The sequence below is a fragment of the Carassius gibelio genome, chromosome B6, assembly GCF_023724105.1.
Source record: "Carassius gibelio isolate Cgi1373 ecotype wild population from Czech Republic chromosome B6, carGib1.2-hapl.c, whole genome shotgun sequence".
Classification (NCBI taxonomy): domain Eukaryota; kingdom Metazoa; phylum Chordata; class Actinopteri; order Cypriniformes; family Cyprinidae; genus Carassius; species Carassius gibelio.
In genome coordinates, this window is record NC_068401.1 from 4017741 (window position 1) to 4045233 (window position 27493).

At 39.9% G+C, this 27493-nt stretch overlaps 1 protein-coding gene across 2 annotated transcripts in view; it reads left to right on the forward strand.

Moving 5' to 3' along the window:
* Nucleotides 1-27493, forward strand: part of LOC127959389 (regulating synaptic membrane exocytosis protein 4-like) — a 118000-nt gene that overhangs the window by 68256 nt on the left and 22251 nt on the right. The window contains exon 1 of one of the 2 annotated variants that reach the window (XM_052558552.1): nt 19761-20480. The exons of the other annotated variant lie outside the window; for it this stretch is intronic. Within the exon in view, the coding sequence (XP_052414512.1) occupies nt 20384-20480 (97 nt within the window). The 5' untranslated portion in view covers nt 19761-20383. Of the gene's footprint in view, nt 1-19760; nt 20481-27493 lie in introns of those variants that run through there. 2 annotated transcript variants of the gene reach the window in all.

Genomic DNA, 27493 nt, shown 5'->3' on the forward strand with positions numbered 1-27493 from the left:
GTTTGTGTAATTGAAAAGTCACACAGAGTACACCAAATTGACTTGATAACAGCACCACCTATTGGTCAATTTTGATAAGCCAGTAAATCATGCTACTAGAGGTTGTATTTATGATTTTTTTAGCCATTTCAATTACAATCATCCTAAAATTGCTGTTATTGCTCATTAATGCATTTGGTGTGATGCTCCATGCCATGCTTAGCTCCTACATTTGCCGTTGGAGTGCTTGGCCCCGTAATTGCTGCTTGCAGCTATATTTATTATTCTTCTTCTTCTTCTTCTTCTTCCGCCGCAAGTCTATGGCAGCCCATAGAACCGTTTGCGGGAAAGTTGTATAATTTGGCACACTGATAGAGGACAGTCCCAACATTAACTGTAGCAAATTTGAAGCCTCTAACTCCAACTCTCTAGCGCCACCACTTGTCCAAACTTTCAATGTTTATATGCTAATAACTTTTGAACCGTAAGCCAGAAAATGGAAATTCTTTTTTCCTTTGAATCCTTGGCTCAAGCCAAGTCGAATGAATCCCGAAATTCAAAAATCGCAAGGTTTAGTTTTTTCGTTATTTTCAATTATTCGAAAAACCTACTTTTTCGAACTCGTCCTAGACGGTTAGTCCGATTGCCACGAAAATTGTCTCAGATCATCTTCAGACCAGGCCGGCAAAAAGTTATGGAATTCAAGTTGATTCGTCCAACCGTTGTCGAATGACACGTAAACAAATTTGACGAAAAGCACGCAAAAATGCACGTGAGGCTATATCTCGGCAACGGTTTGGCATATTGAGGCCAAACTTGGTGTGTGTTATAACAAGCATGAACTGAGACGACCTGCAGTGTTTCGACACAGCGCCACCTAGTGGTCAGGAGATATGAAAAATGCATATTTTGGCTTATAACTTCTGAATGGTTTGGCCAAAAATCACACAACTGGTCTCTTTAGATTCAGTGAGTCATGTCGAGTCGAATGATATCCAATTTTCCTGTGTCGGCCATTTTAGGCGTCGGCCATTTTGAATTATATTTTAAAATGCTGTATTTCTTGAACGCAGCATCGTATCGTTTCGCAAATAACTACAAAAATATTCGGCTCCATGCCCTGAAGGTACTCAAAAAGTTTGGTGGCAGCGCCACCTTGTGGCCAATAGTTATAATGAAATATCACATAAATGCTAATAACTTTTGAATAAATTAGTCTGTTAGAATTAAAATGGTCTCACTATATTCTGTGGGTCATGCCGAGAGTATTGATACCAATAATGTGAAAATTGGCCATACTTCCTGTCCGCCATTTTGCTTAATGTTGAAAACCTACTTTTTCGAACTCCTCCTAGACCGTTAGCCCAATTTTCACCAAATTTGACATGCATCATCTTCAGACCATGCTAGCAAAAAGTTATGGATTTTGTGTCGATATACGTAACGGTTCTCATTTAGCGCATCAACGAATTTGCTGGAAGGGTGCCAAAATGCATTTGAGGCTGTATCTCTGCAACACTTTGACATATTTGCACCAAACTTTGTATGTGTCATCGCCACCTCACACTGACCATGCCACATAAATTTGGTAACAGCGCCACCTATTGGTCAAGAGTAATAAACCATTCATTAACCATGAGTAATTACACTTTTTAAAATGCTAATAACTTTTTAATGCATTAGCCTATTTGAAGGAAACTGGGCTCAAAATATTCCCTGGCTTATGCCGATAACATAGACACCAAATATACCACGGTAAGCTGAACTTCCGGTCCGCCATTTTGATTTATGTTGAAAACATACTTTTTCGAACTCCTGATCAACCGTATGTCCGATTTTCACCAAATTCGAATCAAATGATCTTCAGGCTATACTGATTCAAAGTTATGGATTTTGAGTCGATAGACAAAACCGTTTTCGCATACCACATCGACGAATTTGAGGCACAATGAGAAAATGACACTTGAGGCTGTATCCCTGGAATGCTTTGGCATATTGACACCAAACTTTGTGTGTGTCATTGAAAAGACACACAGAGTACACCAAATTGATTTTATAACAGTGTCACCTATTGGTCAAGCTTGATAAACCAAGTAATCATGCTACTAGAGGTGGTATTGGTGTTTTTTTTTTTTTTTGCCATTTCAAATACAATAATTCCAAAATTGCTGTTATTGCTCATTAATGTATTTGGTGTGATGCTTTATGCGATGCTTAGCTACTACATTTGCCGTTGGAGTGCTTGGCCCCGTAATTGCTGCTTGCAGCTATATTTATTATTCTTCTTCTTCTTCTTCTTCCGCCGCAAGTCTATGGCAGCCCATAGAACCGTTTGCGGGAAAGTTGTATAATTTGGCACACTGATAGAGGACAGTCCCAACATTAACTATAGCAAATTTGAAGCCTCTAACTCCTACTCTCTAGCGCCACCACTTGTCCAAACTTTCAATGTTTGTATGCTAATAACTTTTGAACCGTAAGCCAGAAAATGGAAATTCTTTTTTCCTCTGAATCCTTGGCTCAGGCCAAGTCGAATGAACCCTAAAATTCAAAAATCGCAAGGTTTAGTTTTTTCGCTATTTTCAATTATTCGAAAAACCTACTTTTTCGAACTCGTCCTAGACGGTTAGTCCGATTTCCACGAAAATTGGCTCAGATCATCTTCAGACCATGCTGGCAAAAAGTTATGGAATTCAAGTTGATTCGTCCAACTGTTGTCGAATGACATGTAAACAAATTTGACGAAAAGCACGCAAACATGCACGTGAGGCTATATCCCGGCAACGGTTTGTCATATTGAGACCAAACTTGGCGTGTGTTATAACAAGCATGAACTGAGACTACCTGCTGTGTTTCGACACAGCGCCACCTAGTGGTCAGGAGATATGAAAAATGCATATTTTGGCTTATAACTACTGAATGGTTTGGCCAAAAATCACACAACTGGTCTCTTTAGATTCAGTGAGTCATGTCGAGTCGAATGATATTCAATTTTCCTGTGTCGGCCATTTTAGGCGTCGGCCATTTTGAATTATGTTTCTAAATGCTGTATTTTTTGAACGCAGCATCGTATCGTTTCGCAAATAATTACAAAAATATTCGGCTCCATGCCCTGAAGGTACTCAAAAAGTTTGGTGGCAGCGCCACCTTGTGGCCAATAGTTATAATGAAATATCACATAAACGCTAATAACTTTTGAATAAATTAGTCTATTAAAATTAAAATGGTCTCGCTATATTCTGTGGGTCATGCCGAGAGTATTGATACCAATAATGTGAAAATTGGCCTTACTTCCTGTCCGCCATTTTGCTTAATGTTGAAAACCTACTTTTTCGAACTCCTCCTAGACCGTTAGCCCAATTTTCACCAAATTTGACGTGAATCATCTTCAGACCATGCTGGCAAAAAGTTATGGATTTTGTGTCGATATACGTAACGGTTCTCATTTAGCGCATCAACGAATTTGCTGGAAGGGTGCCAAAATGCATTTGAGGCTGTATCTCTGCAACACTTTGACATATTTGCACCAAACTTTGTATGTGTCATCGCCACCTCACACTGACCATGCCACATAAATTTGGTAACAGCGCCACCTATTGGTCAAGAGTAATAAACCATTCATTAACCATGAGTAATTACACTTTTTAAAATGCTAATAACTTTTTAGTCCATTAGCCTATTGCAAAGAAACTGGGCTCAAAATATTCCCTGGCTTATGCCGATAACATAGATACCAAATATGCCAGTGTTTACTGAAGTTCCGGTCCACCATTTTGATTTATGTGGAAAACCTACTTTTTCGAACTCCTCATGAACCGTATGTCCAATTTTCACCAAATTCGAATCAGATGATCTTCAGACTATGTTGACACAGAGTTATGGATTTTGTGTCGATAGACAAAACCGTTTTCGCATACCAAAGCGACGAAGTTGAAACACAATGACAAAATGACACTTGAGGCTGCATCTCTGGAATGCTGTGGCATATTAACACCAAACTTTGTGTGTGTCATTGAAAAGTCAAACAGAGTACACCAAATTGATTTCATAACAGTGCCACCTATTGGTCAAACTTTATAAGCCAAGTAATCATGCTTCTAGAGGTGGTATTATGATTTTTTTTTTGCCATTTCAATTACAATAATTCCAAAATTACTGTTATTGCTCATTAATGTATTTGGTGTGATGCTTCATGCCATGCTTAGCTCCTACATTTGCCGTTGGAGTGCTTGGCCCCGTAATTGCTGCTTGCAGCTATATTTAGGGGCCAAGCACCGAAGGTGCGTAGGCACCTATTGTAATCGTTGGCGTTATTATTATTCTGCTTCTTCTTCTTCTTCTTCTTCTTCCGCCGCAAGTCTATGGCAGCCCATAGAACCGATTGCGGGAAAGTTGTATAATTTGGCACACTGATAGAGGACAGTCCCAACATTAACTATAGCTAATTTGAAGTCTCTAACTCCAACTCTCTAGCGCCACCACTTGTCCAAACTTTCAATGTTTGTATGCTAATAACTTTTGAACCGTAAGCCAGAAAATGGAAATTCTTTTTTCCTCTGAATCCTTGGCTCATGCCAAGTCGAATGAACCCCAAAATTCAAAAATCGCAAGGTTTAGTTTTTTCGCTATTTTCAATTTTTCGAAAAACCTACTTTTTCGAACTCGTGCTAGACGGTTAGTCCGATTGCCACGAAAATTGGCTCAGATCATCTTCAGACCATGCTGGCAAAAAGTTATGGAATTCAAGTTGATTCGTCCAACCATTGTCGAATGACACGTAAACAAATTTGACGAAAAGCACGCAAAAATGCACTTGAGGCTATATCTCAGCAACGGTTTGGCATATTGAGACCAAACTTGGTGTGTGTTATAATAAGCATGACCTGAGACTACCTGCAGTGTTTCGACACAGCGCCACCTAGTGGTCAGGAGATATGAAAAATGCATATTTTGGCTTATATCTTCTGAATGGTTTGGCCAAAAATCACACAACTGGTCTCTTTAGATTCAGTGAGTCATGTCGAGTCGTATGATATGCAAATTTCCCGTGTCAGCCATTTTAGGCGTCGGCCATTTTGAATTATGTTTTAAAATGCTGTATTTTTTCAACGCAGCATCGTATCGTTTCGCAAATAATTACAAAAATATTCGGCTCCATGCCCTGAATGTACTCAAAAAGCTTGGTGGCAGCGCCACCTTGTGGTCAAGAGTTATAATGAATTATCACAAAAATGCTAATAACTTTTGAGTAAATTAGACAATTGAAATGCAAATGGTCTCCCCGTATTCTTTGGGTCATGCCGAGAACATAGATACCAATTATGCCAAAATTGGCCATACTTCCTGTCCGCCATTTTGATTAATGTTGAAAACCTACTTTTTCGAACTCCTCCTAGACCGTTAGTCCGATTTTCACCAAATTTGACGTGAATCATCTTCAGACCATGCTGGCAAAAAGTTATGGATTTCGTGTCGATATACAAAACGGTTCTGATTTAGCGCATCAACGAATTTGCTGGAAGGGTGCCAAAATGCATTTGAGGCTGTATCTCTGCAACGCTTTGACATTTTTGCACCAAACTTTGTATGTGTCATCGCCACCTGACACTGACCATGCCACAAAAAATTTGGTAACAGCGCCACCTATTGGTCAAGAGTAATGAACCATTCATTAACTATGAATAATTACACTTATAAAAATGCTAGTAACTTTTTAATGCATTAGCCTATTGTAATGAAACTGGCCTCAAAATATTCCCTGGCTTATGCCGACAACATAGATACCATATATGCCAGAGTAAGCCGAACTTCCTGTCCGCCATTTTGATTTATGTTGAAAACCTACTTTTTCGAACTCCTCATCAACCGTTAGTCCGATTTTCACCAAAATTGACTCAGATGATCTGTAGACTGTACTGACAAAATGTTATGGATTTTGTATCGATAGACAAAACCGTTTTCGCATACCACAGCGACGAATTTGAGGCACAATGCCAAAATGACACTTGAGGCTGTATCTCTGCAATGCTTTGGCATATTGACACCAAACTTTGTTTGTGTCATTGAAAAGTCACACAGAGTACACCAAATTGACTTGATAACAGCACCACCTATTGGTCAATTTTGATAAGCCAGTAAATCATGCTACTAGAGGTTGTATTTATGATTTTTTTAGCCATTTCAATTACAATCATCCTAAAATTGCTGTTATTGCTCATTAATGCATTTGGTGTGATGCTCCATGCCATGCTTAGCTCCTACATTTGCCGTTGGAGTGCTTGGCCCCGTAATTGCTGCTTGCAGCTATATTTAGGGGCCAAGCACCGAAGGTGCGAAGGCACCTATTGTGTTCGTTGGCGTTATTATTATTATTATTCTTCCTCTTCTTCCACCCCAAGTCTATGGTAGCCCATAGAACCGATTGCAGGAAAGTTGTATAATTTGGCACACTAATAGAGGACTGTCTGAACATTAACCGTAGCAAATTTGAAGTCTCTAACTCAAACTCTCTAGCGCCACCAATTGTCTAAACTTTCAAAAACTTGATGCTAATAACTCTTGAACCGTAAGCCACAAAATGAAAATTCTTTTTTCCTGTGATTCCTTGGCTCATGCCGAGTCGAATGGACACCGAAATTCAAAAATCGCAAGGCTTAGTTTTTTCGCTATCGTCAATTGTTCGTAAAACCTACTTTTTCTAACTCGTCCTAGGCCGTTGCACCGATTGTCACGAAAATTGAATCAGATAATCTTCAGACCATGCTGGCAAAAAGTCATGGAATTCAAGTTTATTTCTCAAACCGTTTCCGAATAGCTCATGAACGAATTCTTCGAAAAGCACGCAAACGTGAACGTGAGGCTATATCTCCGCAACGGTTTGGCCTATTGAGACCAATCTTGGTGGGTCTTATAACAACCATTCCCTGGGACTACCTGCAGTGTTTCGGCGCTGTGCCCCCTAGTGGTCAGGAGATATGAAAAATGCATGTTTTTGCTCATAACTTCTGAACGGTTTTGCCAAAAATCACAAAAGTGGTGTCTTTAGATTCAGTGCATCATTCCGAGTCGAATGATACCGAATTTTCCCAATTCGGCCATTTTGGGCGTCGGCCATTTTGGATTTAGTTGTAAATTGCTGTATCTTAAGAATGAATTTCCGTATCGTTTCGCAAATAATTACAAAAATGTCCGGCTCCATGCCCTGAATGTACACAAAAAAATTGGGGGCAGCGCCACCTTGTGGTCAATAGTTATAACGATTTTTTCGAAAAATGCTAATAACTTTTGCATACATTAGCCTATTGTAACAAAGCTGATGTTGATAGATTCCTTGGGTCATGCCGAGAACACCGATACCCCATTTGTCAATTTTGGCAAAATTTCCTGTCCGCCATTTTGATTCATGTTGAAAACCTACTTTTTCAAACTCCTCCTAGACCGTTGCTCAGATTTTCACCAAATTTGATTTGGATCATCTTCAGACCATGCTGGCAAAAAGTTATGGAATTTGTGTCGATACACGTAACCGTTTTCAATTAGCGTACCAACGAATTTGCTGGAAAGATGCCAAACTGCATCTGAGGCTGTATCTCTGCAAAGGTTGGAGATATTTACACAAAACTTAATATGTGACATTGTCACATCACATTGACCACGCCACATCATTTTGGTCACAGCGCCACCTATTGGTCAAGAGTAATAAACCAATCAATAACCGCTAATTATTACATTTCCAATAATGCTAATAACTTTTGATTGCATTAGCCTATTATAATGAAACATGTCTCAAAATGTTCCTTGGGACATGCCGACAACATACATACCAATTATGTCATATTAAGCAAAACTTCCTGTCCGCCATTTTGATTCATGTTGAAAACCTTTTTTTTTAAACTCATCCTGAACCGTTTGTCTGATTTTCACCAAAATTGAATCAGATCATCTTCAGACCGTGCTGACAAAAAGTTATGGATTTCGTGTCAATAGACGAAACCGTTTTTGTACAGCACTGCTTCAGATGTCAGGCATCTTCACAAAATGAGTCTGAGGCTATATCTCTGCAAAGCCCATTAGTGGTCTTCCAGTGACATCTAGTGGTCGTAAATGCAATTTATCATACAACACTGTCTCTTTAACCTTTATAACTGTTATATGTTGTCTTAATTTCATTCCAAAGAAGCATATGCAATTTATGTATAATTTCACAGTCTAGATAATAGTACTGCACTGATTTTAAATAACCTAGATATGGCTGACAGTAAAAGAATAGAACAGAATTACAGACACACACAAACATGAAATGTTTAAACTACTATATTAATACTCAATAAGCATGCTTAAACCCACACACAGATGCACACATTTTGTTATATATATAGATAATTAAAATAAATGATGGGTGATAAAACCTATTGCAAGTCTTCTGTTTTTATGGGCTTCTATGTCATTTTTCAGGTTTCATTGCAATCATAATCTGGCATAATTATAAACATTAGATATATCTGTATGAATAAATTGGTAAACTTTGACTCAATGTGATCTGAAATGCTTGAACAGTAATATTAAATAATAGTAATATACATTTTTTCTAGATGAATCCCTCAACAAGCCCATAAACTGTAATGTTTTAGTCTTTAGTGAGCTCATTAGTGGTCTTCCTGTGACATCTAGTGGTTATCATTGCAATTTTTTATTCAACACTGGGTTTTGAAGCTTTATAAATATTACAGTGTTCTTTTTTACCTAATCTCTGTTAAATTTTGCATGATTGTTTAGAAAAAATACAGATCTAATGCATGTGTGATTATATTACCCCTTTTTTTTTTTGCAGTTTAATGCCATTCACAACAGAAATCTTTTGTTTTTTAGGCCTGTTTAACTGTTATAGCACCAGCTATTTTCTGATCTTAATGAAACTTTGCATGCTTGGTGGGTCATCTTTCACATGTTATAACCAAGTTTCATAAAGTTTTGAGTTTTTGTTTCAGTTTTATAGGCTTTAGGTTACATGTGGCCACGGCCCTTTCCTAAATGACCTCTTATAGCTAACCAAAGGACAAAATGCAACACATTTTTGAAAATTATTGATCTAGAGAGTCCAGAGAATATTATTGCAGTGGTTTGATCAAGACTGAACAAAAAACCAGGTGACCCAAAACATTCAAATTCGTGGACCAATTTTACGAAAAAGGCTATAACTCGGGAACAAAATGAGATATCTTCACCAAACTCAGAACTCATATGCATGAACAAAAACTTTAGTCAAATTATTATTTTTTTTCCATTACTGCCACTTGGTGGCGCTACAGGATGAAAAAAAATCAAATGGCTATAACTAAGCAACCGTTGATCCAATCAACTTGAAAATTGATATGGCCCAATGTGGCACAAGTGCTCTATGAGGAATTTCACTTATCTTAAAAAACATGGCCGCCATTGGCCAAACAACTTTAAGCACCTATTTGACAAGGTTAATGGAAGTCGATCGGAACAAACTCGGTGGGCATGTTCGACTCATTGCCCTAAAGGTCTGTAAGTATTTTGAAAAAAAATGGCCACAACATTGTCACCTCCCACAGAACACAACAAAGCGATTTGATTACAGCGCCACCTATTTTCCAAAAATGATAATGCATCATTTTACTGGAGTTTTACTGGCTGTTTCAATTACACTCTTCCAATAATTGCTTTTCTTACTCGTTGCATTTGGTCTGATGCTCCATGCCATGCTTAGCTCCTCGCTGTGGAACTTTTATTAACGATTTTCAGCCATTTCAATTACAATCATGCAATTATTAATTTCATTATTCATTGTTGCATTTGGTCTGCTTAGCTCCTGATGTTGCCGCTGGAATGCTTGGCCCCGTGATTGCTGCTTGCAGCTATATTTATTATTATTATTCTTCCGACTGGGAGTCTATGGCAGCCCATAGAACCGAATGCGGGAAAGTTGTTTTGGTTTGACATTCTGATAGAGGACAGTGCCAACATTTAGTACACCAATTTTGGTGTGTCTAAGACATTCCCTCTAGCGCCACCAACTGTCCGAAATTTCACTTTAATTTTGTTAATAACTTTTTAACCGTAAGTCCAATCAACAAAATTCTTTTTTCCTCTGATTTCTGAGCTCATGCCGATTCGATTGCACCCTATGCCGTCATTTTCCGTCATAGAAATATGGCCGCCATTTTGAATTCTTTGAAAAACCTACTTTTTCGAACTCGTCCTAGACGGTTTGTCCGATTCACACGAAAATTGAACCAGATCATCTTCAGGCAGTGCTGACCAAAAGTTATGCAAATCAAATTGATTCGTCAAACCGTTTTCGAAAAACGTTCAAACAAATTTTACGAAACGCTTAGAAAAACAGTCGTAAGGCTGTATCTCTGCAACGATTTATCGTATTCAGACCAAACCTGGTACATGTCATAACAAGCATGACCTGAGGCTACTTGCTGCGTTTCGGCGCAGCGCCACCTACTGGTCCGGAGATATGAAAAATTGCTATTTTTGCTTATAACTTCTAAACAGTTTGTCCAAAAATCATAACATTGGTCTTGTTAGATTCAGGGCAACAGGCCGAGTCGACTGATATCAAATTTTACCATTTCGGCCATTTTGTCTGTCGGCCATTTTGAATTTTGTGCTAAAATGCTGTATTTTCAGAACGCATCAACGGATTGTTACGAAACATGGTATGGGTCATCAGCACAATGTCCTGAAGGAGTGTGAGAAGTTTCGAAACAGCGCCACCTAGTGGTGATCATCCTTTTTTAAATGCTTATAACCTTGGGTGTGGTCGACTTATTTTCTCGAGACTCACCAAATTAGACTCCTGAAACCTTACAGAGTCCTACGATACCAAACATGCTAGGTTTCGCCTTACGGTTTGTGTAGCGTTGTGATTTAGCGCTTAAAAAACATCTGGCTATATCTTCGAAACCACTTGTCTGATCGAGACGAAACCACCGTCAGAAGTTCGGAAACATAGGTCGATAGCTATACGCCAATGCCCAAATGCCAAAATATTGATGGTAAGGTGTAGTAATATTCAATCAAAGTCAAGAGTCAGTCATTTTTTACGTGCTTTTTCATATAAATGTCTATAACTCTGAAGTGAATTGAGATATTTTCACCAAAATTGACACACATATGTATGGGCTCACTCTGAGCACACATAAAAAGAAATGGTGGGACTGAGCCTCTTGGTGGCGCTATAATAGAACAAAATATGAAATTATCATTGACTTCAATACAGTTTTGTGAAATAAAATGCAATACTAAACAAATGCATTGATGTAATATTACGAAACTCAGAATGTGCCAACAACACCATCCCCTGAAGGTACTCAAAATATTTTGAAACACCGCCACCTAGTGGTCAACAGTTATAACTCAATTTAAATAAAGGCTAATAACTTTTGAATAAATCTGGCTATTGACATGACGCTGGTCTTTTTAGATTCCTTGGGTCAAGTCGAGAACATAGATACAAAGTTTTCCTTATTTGGCTGAACTTCCTGTCCGCCATTTTGATTAATGTTGAAAACTTACTTTTTCGAACTCCTCCTGTAACGACAGATAAAAGAGGAGGAAGCAATTGCAGGCAATCAGATGTTGTTTATTGATAAAGAGTGTCCAGAGTGTTGGCAATGGCAAGGAAGGTCTACGGTGGCGTGAGAAGAGCGGGATGGTGAAGTCAGCGGTGCAGGTGAAGGTGGTCAATGGTTGGAACCAGGAACAGACCGGAACACTGACACGCGGACGACAACACGAATCCAAACCAGCACATAAACACGGAGGACGGTAATCCAGCTAGTGCATGGAGACATAAGAGAGGATCTGACAACAGAGAGAGAGCGAGGTGAGTATAAGTAGCAGAGGTATGATGACGATCAGCTGGAGCGAGACAATCAACACCCAGGTGATGACAATCAACTAAACGAGCACATGGAGACAACGTAAGTACAAAAACAATAACAAAACATGACACGGAGGAAACACTGGATTTCCTACCGTGACAGTACCCTCTCCCCTAGGACGTCACCTGACGTTCCCAGCCTGCTTTACCTGTAGATTGTAATCATCTATAAGGTGGTGATCCAATATGTCCCGAGCAGGAACCCAGCTCCTCTCCTCCGGACCGTAACCTTCCCAATCCACCAAGTACTGAAAACCGCGTCCCCTCCGTCTAGAGTCCAGAATACGATTAACCAAATAGGTGGTCTCCCCATTAACGAGACGAGGCGGGGGGGGAACCGGAGCAGGCGGATTAAGACGGGAAGAAATCACCGATTTAATTTTGGAGACGTGGAACACGGGATGAATCCTCCTGTACGCCGGAGGAAGGCTAAGACGCACGGTAACCGGATTAATAATCTTGGTAATAGAAAACGGGCCAATAAATTTGGGAGCAAGTTTGTTAGAAACGGACCGCATAGGAATATTCTGGGTAGAAAGCCACACTCTTTGACCGACGACGTAACGGGGAGGCTTCGACCGGTGGCGATCGGCCTTAGCCTTGGTGCGCGACCTAGCCTGGAGCAGAGCTCTGCGAGCTCTGGTCCAGGTGCGGTGACACCTCTGGACTAATGCGTGTGCGGAGGGGACCGAAACCTCGGATTCCGTACTGACAAAATTAGGTGGTTGGTACCCTAAACTACACTTAAATGGAGACATGCCCGTAGATGACACTGGCAAAGAATTGTGTGCGTACTCCACAACTGAGAGTTGCTGACACCAGGACGAAGGATTATTGGAAACCAAACATCGCAAAACCCTCTCGACATCCTGATTGGCTCGTTCGGTTTGACCATTGCTCTGGGGATGGAACCCGGAAGAAAGACTAACAGTCGCTCCTAACAATTTACAAAATTCTCGCCAAAATTTGGACACAAATTGGGGACCCCTGTCAGAAACCACGTCTGTCGGGAGGCCATGTATGCGGAAGACGTGGTCAATGACAGCTACCGCTGTTTCCTTGGCTGAAGGTAATTTGGGCAAGGGAATAAAATGAGTCGCCTTCGAGAACCGGTCCACTACGGTTAAAATCACCGTATTGCCTTTAGAGGGCGGGAGGGCGGTGATAAAATCTAGCGAAATGTGGGACCAGGGTCTTGAAGGGACAGACAGCGGTAAGAGTAACCCATCTGGAGGTCGATTGGAAGTCTTACCAATAGCGCAAACTGAACAAGCCAAGACGAAATCGTGGACGTCACGAGCCATACCAGGCCACCAAAATCGTTGCTTGACCAGAAATCTAGTTCTACTAACCCCTGGGTGACAAGCAACACTGGAACAATGACCCCACTGGAGAACGTCTGACCGTAACCTCTCCGGCACAAACAATCGGTTCGGTGGGCAACGAGCCGGGGGCGTTACCCCTTCTAAGGCGGTCAACACCTTCGATTCGACCTCCCACCTGAGCGCGGAGATAATGATGGTCCCCGGTAAAATGGGCTCGGGAGTAGCAGTACGATCGGAACGCTCAAAAAGACGGGATAAAGCATCGGGTTTGATGTTTTTGGAACCCGGCCGGTAAGAAAGTGTAAAATCGAAACGACCGAAAAATAATGCCCACCGAGCCTGCCTGGAGTTAAGTCTTTTGGCGGTTCTAATGTATTCGAGATTCTTATGGTCCGTCCATACAATGAAAGGTACACCCGACCCCTCAAGCCAGTGACGCCATTCTTCCAGTGCAAGTTTGACTGCCAACAACTCTCGATTGCCAATGTCATAATTAACTTCTGCAGGAGATAAACGGTGAGAATAATACGCGCACGGATGCACCTTTCCGTCTGAGGATGCGCGTTGGGATAACACTGCTCCTACCCCCACCTCTGACGCGTCGACCTCCACTATGAATTGACGTGAGCGATCAGGGGTGACGAGAATGGGAGCTGAAACAAAGCAGCTTTTCAGTTTGGCAAACGCAGCCTCAGCTGCGTCTGACCACCTGAACGTCAAACTAGGGGAGATCAAGGCGGTCAGAGGAGCGGCTAGTTGGCTGAAATTGCGAATGAAACGCCGGTAAAAATTGGCGAACCCCAGAAATCTCTGCAGGGCCTTGCGAGACTCTGGGGATGGCCAATTTACCACAGCCTTAACCTTCTCAGGATCCATGCGAACACCCTCAGTCGAAATGATGTGTCCTAGAAAAGAAACAGACTGTGCATGAAAAACGCATTTCTCCGCCTTGACAAACAATCCATTCTCTAGCAACCGCAGAAGCACTCGTCGTACGTGTTGCACGTGTTCCTGGAGAGACGAAGAAAAAATCAATATGTCATCCAGGTAAACATATATGAACAGATCGACCATGTCTCGCAACACGTCATTAACGAGTGCTTGAAAGACTGCCGGCGAGTTGGTTAGCCCGAACGGCATAACGCAGTACTCAAAATGGCCTCTAGGGGTGTTAAAGGCAGTCTTCCACTCATCCCCCTCCCTGATGCGGACCAAATGATAAGCATTACGTAAGTCCAATTTAGTGAAAACGGACGCTCCCTGCAACCTCTCAAAAGCTGAAGACATAAGCGGCAAAGGATAGGTATTCTTTACCGTTATGTTGTTCAGCCCTCGGTAGTCAATGCAAGGTCGCAAGGATCCGTCCTTCTTTCCCACAAAAAAGAACCCCGCCCCCGCTGGAGAAGAGGAAGGGCGGATAAACCCCGTTGCTAGAGAACTGGATATATATTTCTCCATGGCCGCCGTCTCTGGAACAGACAAAGAATATAACTTGCCCTTAGGCGGAGAAGTACCTGGCAATAACTCTATCGCACAGTCATAGGGACGATGAGGAGGAAGAGAATCAGCACGAGACTTACTGAACACCTCCTTCAGGTCGTGGTACTCCGCGGGCACGCTAGCCAAATCCACTGCTTCCCCCTGAAACACAGACTCAGAAACATTAACACCAGCAGACAAAAGACAAGACAAATGACATTCCTCGCTCCAGCTAACCACAGATCCAAGGCGCCAATTGATGCTGGGGTTGTGTTTCTGAAGCCAGGTGTGACCGAGAACGATGGGGGATTGAGGTGAGTCCGTAATGTAAAATGATATCTCCTCAGTATGATTGCCAGATGTGGTGAGGGAAACAGGTAAGGTGGTCTGAGTGATGACTGGTAGTCTGTGTCCATTGAGGGCAAAGGGTGCAATGGGGTGTTTGAGGGAGGTGAGAGGAATGTTAAGTTTACTAGCGAACTGGAAGTCCATGAAATTACCCTCTGCCCCAGAATCCAACAAGGCGTGATGCTCGAGTGCGTGGGTGGACCACCGTAGACTCACCGGAAGGAGTGTCGATGTAGATGAGGTCTTTCTGGCAGAGATCCCACCCGATAGTAGCCTCCGTCTTACTATCGGGCTTGGTCCTTTTACCGGACAACGCTGGATGTGATGTTCTTGACTGCCACAGTATAAACATAGTCCCAGGGATCTCCGCCTGATCCTCTCCTCCCGGGAGAGCCGAGCTCGCCCCACCTGCATGGGTTCAAGATCTCCCGGTGGGCTGACCGCAACATCTGAGCGCTGATACTGAGCCTCCGGTCTGTTCGCGAGAACTGCTCTCCCCCTCCGTCTGGTGGCTTGATCGAGTCGATTCTCCACTCTGATGGTTAGGTCAATCAGACTGTTGAGAGAAGTGGGGAGCTTGACGGCGCGGATCTCCTGTTGGATGCGGTCAGCCAACCCATGCAGGAAGTGATCCCACTGCGCCTCCTCGTTCCACTTACACTCCGCCGCCAGGGTGCGGAACTCAATCGAATAATCGGAAACGGACCTTTCCCCCTGACGTAGGTCCGTGAGAAGCCAAGCCGCTTCCCTCCCGGCGGCGGAGCGGTCGAAGACCCGTCTCATCTCTTCCGAAAGTGCGTGGAACGAGGCACAGCAGCTGTCTTGGTTCTCCCACACCGCCGTCCCCCAGAGGGCAGCCCTTCCCGAAAGTAGAGATAAGACGAATGCCACCTTCATTTCCTCGGTGTAGAACGTGCGGGGCTGCAGGGTGAAGTGCAGAGAACAATGAGACAGAAATGATCGACAGAACTCTGGCTCACCCGCATATTTCTCCGGGATGGGGAGGCGTGGTTCGGGCTGGGAAATCCCCCCGGAGACGATCGGCGGTGTGGGTGGCGTGGGAGGCGCAGCGGGTGACGATTGTTGTTGTTGTTGCGTCTGGAGAACGAGCTCGGACACCTTCGTCACCATTGCTTGGAAGGCTCGACCCATCTCATCTATCGCTTTGTCTTGGCGATCCATACGACCCGCAGCTCGTTGTAGAAATTCTTCGAGATGAGATGGGGAGCGATCGCCTGCTGCTTCCATGATGGTCAGATCCTACTGTAACGACAGATAAAAGAGGAGGAAGCAATTGCAGGCAATCAGATGTTGTTTATTGATAAAGAGTGTCCAGAGTGTTGGCAATGGCAAGGAAGGTCTACGGTGGCGTGAGAAGAGCGGGATGGTGAAGTCAGCGGTGCAGGTGAAGGTGGTCAATGGTTGGAACCAGGAACAGACCGGAACACTGACACGCGGACGACAACACGAATCCAAACCAGCACATAAACACGGAGGACGGTAATCCAGCTAGTGCATGGAGACATAAGAGAGGATCTGACAACAGAGAGAGAGCGAGGTGAGTATAAGTAGCAGAGGTATGATGACGATCAGCTGGAGCGAGACAATCAACACCCAGGTGATGACAATCAACTAAACGAGCACATGGAGACAACGTAAGTACAAAAACAATAACAAAACATGACACGGAGGAAACACTGGATTTCCTACCGTGACACCTCCTAGACCGTTAGTCAGATTTTCACCAAATTTGACGTGGATCATCTTCAGACCATGCTGGCAAAATGTTATGGATTTCGTTTCGATATACGAAACTGTTCTCATTTAGCGCATCAACGAAGCTGCTGGAAGGGTTCCAAAATGCATTTGAGGCTGTATCTCAGCAAAGCTTTGACATATTTGCACCAAACTTTGTATGTGTCATCGTCACCTCACACTGACCATTCCAAACTAATTTGGTAACAGCGCCACCTATTGGTTACACGTGATAAGCAAATAAATCCTATTACTAGTTGTTGTGTTTATTGTTTTCAAGCCATTTTGCCTAAATTAATCTTAAAACTTTCTTAATTACTCATTCCTGCCGTTCGTCTGAAGCTTGCTTCTGTAGTGCTTGGCCCCGTTATTGCTGCTTGCAGCTATATTTAATATTTATAATTCTATTTTTTATATTTTCAGTTTTCATATTAATTGTAAAGCTTTAGTAATTTATTATATGCTTTTGTAATGTTAGATTTTTATATTTATTTTCAGATATTTTATAAAAATATTAGCAATTTTAGTACTTAAACTAATGTATTTTGTATTTTATCTCTAATGTATTTTGTATTTCAGTGTTAGTCATTTTAACTTGTATCTTACAACTAATAAAACATATCAAATGTGTCTTTTAATATTTATGATTGATTTTATGTTAACTTTATTTTAACAAATGAAAACAATTCTTATTTGTTTTAATTTTAGGTAACAATAAGATCAGTGCTCAAAGATACTTCCAAGAATACTGTGGTACATGTTCAAAGCTAACGGCAATATCATGTTGCTTTCTAATACTTTTTTGTAGTGACTGAATGATTACCAGTGATTTCTCCTTATAAAACATACCATGATGGTATCGGATGATAATACTCTGGTATTTGTATATACTGTACCATGGTACTTGCAAATACTTATCAGTTATCACACAGCAACTTGACAGAAACCACGTAGCAATGTGAATTACAAAAATTTTCAGAAAATGTACAAATCTAGTTAATCTTTCAAAAACATGCATACAACCAAAGTTCTGATGAACTCTGGTAAACTTGCTGAGGTTAAACCATATACAAAGACTAAATCTATACAAAAACTGACAGGATGCACTCTAAGTGAGAGCGAGATTGTCAGCATTGGTTTTGAGGCATTCATAGCTATGAGTGATGCTCCTGCGCTTGTTATATATGCAGTAGAGTTGTGATTGTTCATTGAGGTGGCACAGGTGACATTTTCAGCCCTCTCAGACACACACTCACATACACACACTCTCTCAGTCCCTCCTGCCAGACACACAGAAGACAAAATGCATCTTTAACAGAAGATGACTGTTCTCAGCTAGCAGTGTCATTCTTTTATTCCGCTTCTGAAAAGAAATATTGTGGGTTAAATACAGCTGAAGCCCACAGGTGCTGTCAATGGCTGCATTTAAGTTGCCAATCATCAGACATTATCCACTTAAAAATGTTTTACTGTTATTTTCGAATCAAAGGCAATAGTCCTGTTTGTTGATGCTGTTTCTATTTTTAGTTTCAGATTTTATTTAAATTTTTGTTTGATTTATTTTTATGCACTTTTATCATATTGATATCAGTTAAGTACTTCAAGTTATTTTCAGTTAATTACAAAACCTTTATTATACCTTTTACCATTTACATTTTTCATGTAACATTTTTATTTTACTTTATTTCAGCAATGAAAACAGTGTTCATAGTTTTAGTTAACAATTACAACACTCTACAAAATATTAGGTATGTCCCGATACCACTTTTTCACTTCCGATACCGATACCGATGCTGCAACTTTGGTTATTTGAATAGAATTAATTTAACATTAAAACTGTAATAGAATATTAAGGCAGATGCGGCGGTGATATTATCACTGACATTAAAACACGTTATTAACTTAATGTTGTCAAATTTGTCACATTTCTTTATCTCGGCGCCGGACTACTGTTGTCTTTTTCCATCAGTTCTGATTTTTTTAGCAACTGGGATGGTGCCCCCCAGGAGTTGGTGCCCTACTGCGTACTCTGTGTAGGAGCAGCGGTACTGGACATACACATAAATACCTACAGTGTATGTCCATGGTACTGGATATGTCGGCTGTTGCAGTTATATTCATTCTGTGGTGCCAGAACTGCAGCTGATAGAATGTGCGCTGCAGCATAATACAACAATATTTCTTCAAAAGAAGATAGTGGAGACATTTTTATCTCCACGATCAAAAATATTCATATGGCACATTCTTATCAGACTTTAAGGTTAAAACACTTCCACACCACTGACATGGCTATTCTGTAAGTTAGCTTACTCTCGTACTCATGCGACTATAATTGGCTATTACAGTTATCACGTGACAGGTTGCGCGCTTAACTGGATGTCACGGCAAGGAAATGTTAATATTCAAGCATTTAGGCGATGGTTAAGCTAGATTTATTTCTATTGCATTACTATAGCAATAATTATTATTATTATTAAAATGAAATACATTTACAGGAAATATTCAATAAAATAAATGATTATTACTGAATCTATAAAATTCAGTAGATCCTTTTTTTATGTGAGATTACTTTTCTTTCTGGTTAAATTAGAATGAATTAATATGAATATTCACAACATATTGATTTGATAGGTCTTAATATATATCCAACTGTTGCAGTTTCTGATGAATGTGTGTGATTTACTGTTAAAAAAAAATCAGGTTTGATTGGAAATAGAGGCTAAAAACATACTGCTATCAAACCTTCCCTGAAATCTATCAGCTTCCCAATGTTTCAAGATTCTCACGTCACCGTGTTAGCGGAGAGAGAGTGAGACGGTCGATGTCTGTGAAGGATGAAAGATATTCACAGCTATTGTGCATGTAGACAGTAGCCACGCCCACATCCTGACATCTGGCCTGTGATTGGCCAGTATCCTGAATCCCAGCAACAGCTCTCGGGTGTCTCCTCCCACTTTTTGTCTCCACAAAGAGCTCAGCGCTGAATGAAGTGAATCAGCCTCAGACTGCTAGAATAGTAAGAACGTTTTCTCCCTGTCTGTCTGTCTCTCTCTCTCTCTGTGTGTGTCTCTACAGTCCCATCTCTCCTTCCCTCTCTCCATTTCTCCTCTTTTCTCTCTCTCTCTCTCTCACACACACACACACAGACAAACGGCAGTATACTCCATCCGTCCATCCACTGCACAGCCCGGTGAGGGATCAGCTGGACAGGGAAAAGCAATAGATCATGTTCTCTGAAGCAGATCCAGCACAGCTCTGAGACATCAGCCTCTGAGATGAGACTCCATCCATCCTAATTCTCTGTCTTCTAGATCTGGACAGAAACAACACAAAATAAGGACTTTAGAGACACCAGAAACTCTGGACATCACATTTGGACAGGATTCTTGAACCCAAACCAGGTCCACAGGGACTTACGTGGGTGCTTTACCGTTTGTTTTTCTATCTTGTACGGGGCTGGCGAAGGGGCCGGTGAAAGTTAGCCAAGACGCCGCGTGCCGTGCTCCGCGTGAAGAATGCCCAGGCACGCCTGCCCAAGCCGGCGGACACAACGCCGGCACCAACGCCGGGCCTTTACATGGAGCGCTCACAGAGTCGCATTAGTTTGTCTGCGTCCTTTGAGGCCCTGGCCATCTACTTCCCCTGCATGAACTCCTTCGATGAGGACGATGGCGGTGAGTGGACGTATATGTGTGTCCAATGATGTGGGTTTGCCGACAAACTGTGACACCTGGAAGCTAGAGTAGAAGAAATTTTGAGGTTTGAGATGTGGCTTTGTGGGTCAGGATCTGAGCTGGAAGGTTATGGGTTCAAATCCCACAAGACATATATGAGTTTTCACCAGTGTGTCCTCAAATGGATAGTTCGAAAAGATAAAAAAGAATTTTTTTAGATGAATATGTACAATGTGATTTGTACAGAAACATACAAGCTATATCTCATTTCATAGGCTGCGCCCTCCAGAGGTTGCGTGTTGGCAACATTCAAAGATTAATATGTGTCATTCAACTGTTATTTCTTGTGACTCCTAAATTATTGTAATTTCTTTCTTACTTTGGAATTTATTGGTTACTTTTCTAAAATGTTGCAGCTTTAATGACATATAAGTGTGACCTGCGGAGGGCGCAGGATTTGAAAAGAGATGCAGCAACAGTTTTCAGGAAAATAAAGTCAATCCCTAAACATAACCATCAGTCGGGTGCACACAGATCTTATGAAAACAAACAAATTAGCCACCAATTTTCCAAAATTGAAAATATTTACAAATTGCCATGAGATTCAATAGTTGACCCCAAAATGCAAATGCCGTCATCATTTCCTCACCCTCGTGTCATTTCAAACCTGTATGACTTTAAATAAGCTATTTTTTAAGAATGTTGCAACTCTTTTGAAATAACATGAAGTTGAATAAATGAAGACATAATTAACTATATCTGAAAGCAAAACACTCCAGGTTACTCCAGGGAATATGCAAGTTGGCTTTCATTCAGATATCACAGATAATAATGGTTTTCCTAGTCTTGCAAGCCCCCAAACTATTAGTGCAACGTGCATGCTTTGGATGTTAAAGCCATGCCATACTGTTCATTTTGATATGCAATAAAGAAAATTTATTGTGTACTTGCTCATTTGAGATCCATATCTGCAATCTGAAATGATAAAACAATTGATCTTTATGATGAATATGTGCATATACACTCACAAAACACTTCCTTCAGCCGGCATTCTAATCAGACAGGCGTTTTTATTAATGAAGGCATTTAATCACAGTGTTGACACTCAAATGCTAATATAGCTGTGATTTTCTCCAGGTATAGCTGTGGTTCATTTCAAACTACGTCTGATTGCAGGTTAATGACTGTCTCAAATCCATCAACAGACATCATGGCGTTAATTTAGCGCTCATTAGAAATATTCTGACTGTTCGGTGCGCAGTATTTTTGAACTGCAATTTTGCATAATTTCCCAAGTGCTTTTAGTCTAGGCATGCTATAAATCTCTCTCTCTCTGTCTCTGTGTGCTCTCTTCCTTTCTTGATTACCCTCGTTTCCCTTTTTTTCCCGTCCACTCACCCAAAAAACCTTTTACATAGCCACGTCTCTCCGAGACATCCACACACCCACCCACGCTCTCACACACTCTCTCTCTTTCTACCGTTGGCCTGATTACAGACTTCTCTGCAGGAGAGAGACTAGTATTGAGAGGAAAAGAATGTTCCTAGCTGGTGATCATCTTCGTTCAACGTGTGCATCACACACTCATAACCAAAACCATGCACACTTAGAGCACTTTCTGGTTTAGCTTAAAGTATCATGTGCTGTTCCTCATATAGATGTTCAATTTTAAATTTTCACTCTTTAGTCTGCATATATTTGCATGATAATGCACTATTGCTTGATAATTAAGAATGTGGGCATGCATCACATTATACGCTGTACTGTGCATGGCCTGTGGTGCTGTGTTGTGAATGACTTTATAGTGTACACTATTGGTTTTTAGACTTATAGGCCTGTCATTTAACTAATCGGCTCACCACATCTTCTTTTTATGCTGATACATACTTGCATAAATCAACTTAATCAATGCAAATCGCACTAATGAATATGCTAATTACTGGAACACAAACAAACACATTGCAAGTGCTTTAGTTTAACACCTATCGCTGACTGTCAGATGACTGTAAATGATTGAATAGCAAATAAGACTCCAAACAGTAATATATTACAGGGCAAATTACAGTTTGCTTTCTGGGTTTTGATATTTGGCATAATATTTGGGATGGTTTGAAGCCATTTAAACCTGTTGTTTATGAACGTAGATAAAGAAGAAGGTTGTCTACGAAAGAAAGGGAAAATGCTGAACAAATGCAGTAATAAATGAACTCGCCAGTGATTTCGTAATAAGACCCATTACTCACTGCTCAAACCCCGGGACATTTCTGACCACAAATATAGAAGTGAAATTATCTTGTGGAAAAGAAATGAAGTCCCGCATGATATTAATGCTTTTCGGATGGATCCATTAATCAGAAGAACGAGGGGAGTTAATGATATCTTTGTCAGTCTATTTCAGAAGAGAAGTGCTGAATGTGAAGGTCCTTTGGTTGTGTTATATGCACATCTGAAGTCACCTGCAACTGATCTTCTATTTTATTAGAAATGCATGGGTGTTATTGCAATACGTAAACTTTATGTTTTACTCAAAAGGCTCAAACTGAAACAGATGTATGAATCTTAAGCTGTCAGTGAGGCGACTGCAGCAGTCTGCAGGCTAATAGATCTGTTAAATAATGAGTCATTAATGGTTACAATTCACTTTCTAACAAGACAGCTGTGTTCTCATCTTTGTTCAAACATGATCTATCCAGACTAACACATGTGCAACCAGGTGCAACACAACACAGATATTATTTGATGTTATAAGCCAAAATGTGATATGAAATGTATTGTTATTCTTTTGTATTTATAAAAATATTTATTTTATTTAGTTAATTATTATTTATTTATTTTTAAAAAAATCTAATTTTCTATTAAAACTCTCTAGGCTTTCTTGTATTTAAATTGTTGATTTTTGTAGTATTCTGTTTTATTGGAATTCTCTTCAATGTTAATATAATAATAGACCACTATTAAGTGAAGTTCAATACAAGGCACATAGGTGGCGCTTTTGAGTCAAAAAGTGACAAATGGTTACCCTACAGTTTCTGGACTTCATGTTGTCATTTCGCAGCCTTTCAGAAAAACTTGGTGGAAACTTGTTGCGTCCCATCCCGTTAGGAAATGGCGTCAAACTTCGCTCATCTTAAAGAAATGATATAGGAAATCTGCATAAGCAAAAAAATATTTTTAGCTATATTTTTGAATGCATTGATTAGATTAGATTAGATTCAACTTTATTGTTATTGCACATGTAAGGTACAAGGCAACTAAATTCAGTAAAATTGAAAAGTTAAATCAAAAGTTAATTAGATTGATTCAAGTCAAATTTATCTAAATACATAAATTTTTACCAACATATTACATTTTATGGGTTAAATCAGTCAGGAATAGTATTGATTGCAGGTTATCATATATATTTACAGTGAGAAAAACACAAAACATAAGCTATATAGACATTTTTGGGGCTTTTCCAAGTTAAAATACAAATATGAGTGCTGTGAGATCATAGAAAGCACTTGATCCAGCACGTTTATTTTGCATCTAATCTTTTTGATTAGTGTCCTCTCAAGCTTTACCAACAAAGTGGTAGAGTGGAAGTTTTTCTGTTCAGACTGCTTTCACCCGTAGCTTTTGCCTTCATTCTGTGTTAAGATTTAATCTAACAGCCACACAACAGGGTTCAACACCTATATAACACGCTCGCTTCCCAGCCACATTGACACGAAGGGCCCAAAGCCTTTGTGACACGCATCAGACACAACGTTGCTTCCCACCGCTTGTCTTGGCACATTCCGACTTCATCTTTCATATCCTGTTTTCTGTTAGCGCTGTTTGATGCAATGTGTATTAAGAATCCCAAAGCACAACATGTCTTGGCTCCCCCCTCCACCGGCGCAGGAACAAATCTCTGCCGAAGAAAAGCGAACGCTCTGAAGTCTCGAGGCTTATTAACCCTCCTACACTGACAGGTCCTGCATTGATGCTGCTGCTCAAAATAACTCACAAACAAACACACGCACGGCATCAGTGAGATGTCATATGGTGGCAGGCGCACATTCTGTGTTGCATAAGAGCGTAGTGAATCAAGGACAGAGGAAAAGTTAGAAGGAGGTCAGGATGATTGATACTCATAGCATCCATGTCCACGAAGGCGTGTGTGTCTGTGTGCATGAGATTTAATGCTGACACTGATTATCAGCATGTGTTCATAGCTTGGGTTTTAAAAAGCTGCTGAAGGATGATGCGTGATTATATTTATGTTTTAAAATCAGGGTCAGAGGAAAAACTGTTCTGAAGAATCTTTGTCACCTTTCACACGTTCCCCTCTTATATAAAAAATGCATTTGGCTTAATTAGTAGGTTAGTACATTTTTTAGATATACTGGGAATCAACGTAGTGATATATCAAATATAAAATCACTTAATTACAATGATCTGTTATGATTTCACAATCAGATAATGTGTATCGTTTTTGTGTGTGTGTGTGTATATGTGTGTGTGACCGATTTGGTGTGAGATATCAAGATAATGTTTAGAAATGTAAAAATACATAAATAAATAAAACAGATTTCTTGATTGCATGCCAATTAAGCGGAGCCCCGCACATGACTTGCAAGAAAAATAAATAAATTGTGTGCACGATTATTATTTCATTCCCTCGATTTGCTAAATTGTGTGCACAATTTACAAATTTTGTTCTCTCAATTTATAAATCATGTGCACGATTTAGCAAATCAAGGAAACTAATTAGTAAATCCACAATTTATAAATTGAGGGACCAAATAGTAAATCATGCACACGATTTACCCTACAATTGTTTTCATGCATGCCATGTTTAGGGCTCCGTACAATTTACTGGCATGCCATGCAATTAATACAGTTAAAAAAAATTTTTTATCAAATGACAGCCCTGATTTTTCATTGAATTTCTTGTTTAAATAACAAAATATGGTTAATTCGGAAGTATCAACTTTAGAAACGAAGACACAATAAGTGATAAATTGACTATATGAATTTGATTCGGCTCTTTGTTATAAAACAAAATTCAAATTAGCTAAAAAAAAATTGAATGACAGAACAAATGTTATATGTGTAGGCATTTTGGAAATTACAGAATTTACAAATTCACAACAAATACTTAAACAACTCTTTGGAGTGTTATTTCAGGCAAAGGGTTGCTACGTCTGTGCCTTAAATTTACTTATTTTTATTTCACATTAAAATTGGTTTTAAATTAGAAATCTGTTAGTTTATTTTAGTTTAAGTTATTTTCTGACAGTTTTCCAAAACACTTGCTTTGAACTGTGAAAATCACAGAGACTTAGATAGAGCTGTTAGAGTTAGCAATAAGCAACAACTTATAGTTAAGCACTACAAACTACCCTGAACACTTTAGCATCAGAGTTAGTTTGTCAAGATTAAGATAATTATTATTATTTATTTTTTTTGTGCAACTATATCATCAGACTCAAGCAGGACTCATTCAAATAGGTCTGGTTATGAAGTTATATCATAAAAAACAATCTAAATCAAAATCAAATGTTATGTTCTTTTTTCGTATTGCATATCTGTTTCCATTGCACAAGTTCAATTATGTAGAAAATGTGAGTGTGATAAGTGTGCGGTGGTCAATTCTCATCGGCCCACACAAGCTGCTCTGTGTCTGTGTACTGATCCTGAATCGATGGCCGCTGAAGTGCTGTTCGATTCCCAGCCATCACGCACAGGTGAGACAGCAATCTGTCGTTTTTTTTTCCCAAGTGGAAAAGAGAAAAAGTCTGCCAGGGTGAGAAATCTATCACATGATGCCAATGTGAAGACAACAGTCTGTCCAATCAGAAAATGAAATTCCTTGTTTCACACCGATCCATAATCTGACTCATCATATAATCATCATTCATTGTTCCTGTTAGAAGCATCTCTAAGATATGAAGTTTTTTGTTCTAATACTGAACCTACATGTTAATATGTTCAGTAACACTCAGGGCCGTCTTTAGCTGATAAGAGGCGCATGGTTCCCTCGGTTCATTTGCGATCACGTTCCGGGGGGTCGTTAGGGTGGTTGGTGGTATTTGGGGTCCCCCTCTGCTGGGGGGAGGGTTTGTGTTCGCCGCAGGGCCCGGTGCGACCCACCCAGATGCATCGCCCAAATGACGGCCCTATAGTTACACTTTATATGTATATATATAATGGACCTTATAATGCATAGTATGATAATACTCATAATTATTCATAATTACTCATAATCTCATAATTATATTTAAAATCACAGTTTTAACAATACTTAAGTATTATTAAATACACATTTTGAAAGTATACCGCATTAAAACACACTACAAACCAGTTGCGGATGAATCTGCAAAATATTATAATGCATTAAAAAGGTAATGCACTATTAGTTCATTCATAATGCACTATATATATATATATATATATATATATATATAGTATATATAGTATATATAGTATATATATGTATATATATATATATGTAGTGCATTATGAATAGATTTCTAATGTATTAACTGCATTCTTTTGCTTAATTTACTAGCAATTTCTGATTTTTTGCAATTTTTTTATCGTAGAAAGAGTAGCCATATTTAATACTGACATTTGATCAAGTTTCAATTTCAGTTTTTAATATAAAAATTATTTTAAAACATTATTGTAACAGGGATGACATTTTAAGATTGTACACAAAATGGCTGTTAGAAAATATAAAAGAAAGAAATAATACGATATAAGATAATGATACCTTTAGTGAGGTTTATGTTTAAAGGTAAAGTGTGTTGTTTCTGCATCACAACTACACATTTCAGCTTTAAATCGAGCAAATAAATGTGCAAATGCAGGCCAAATACACATACATACGCTACATTTTATCACAATGTAAAAGTTCATTTTATTTTATTTTTTAAGTGCCTTGTGTCTCAGATTAATGCACACACAAGCCTGGCAAATGCAGCACTGATTGATCTCTCTTTTCCGTCCCAGCGTGACCTCTGCTAGTGTAGTGTGCAGGTGCATTT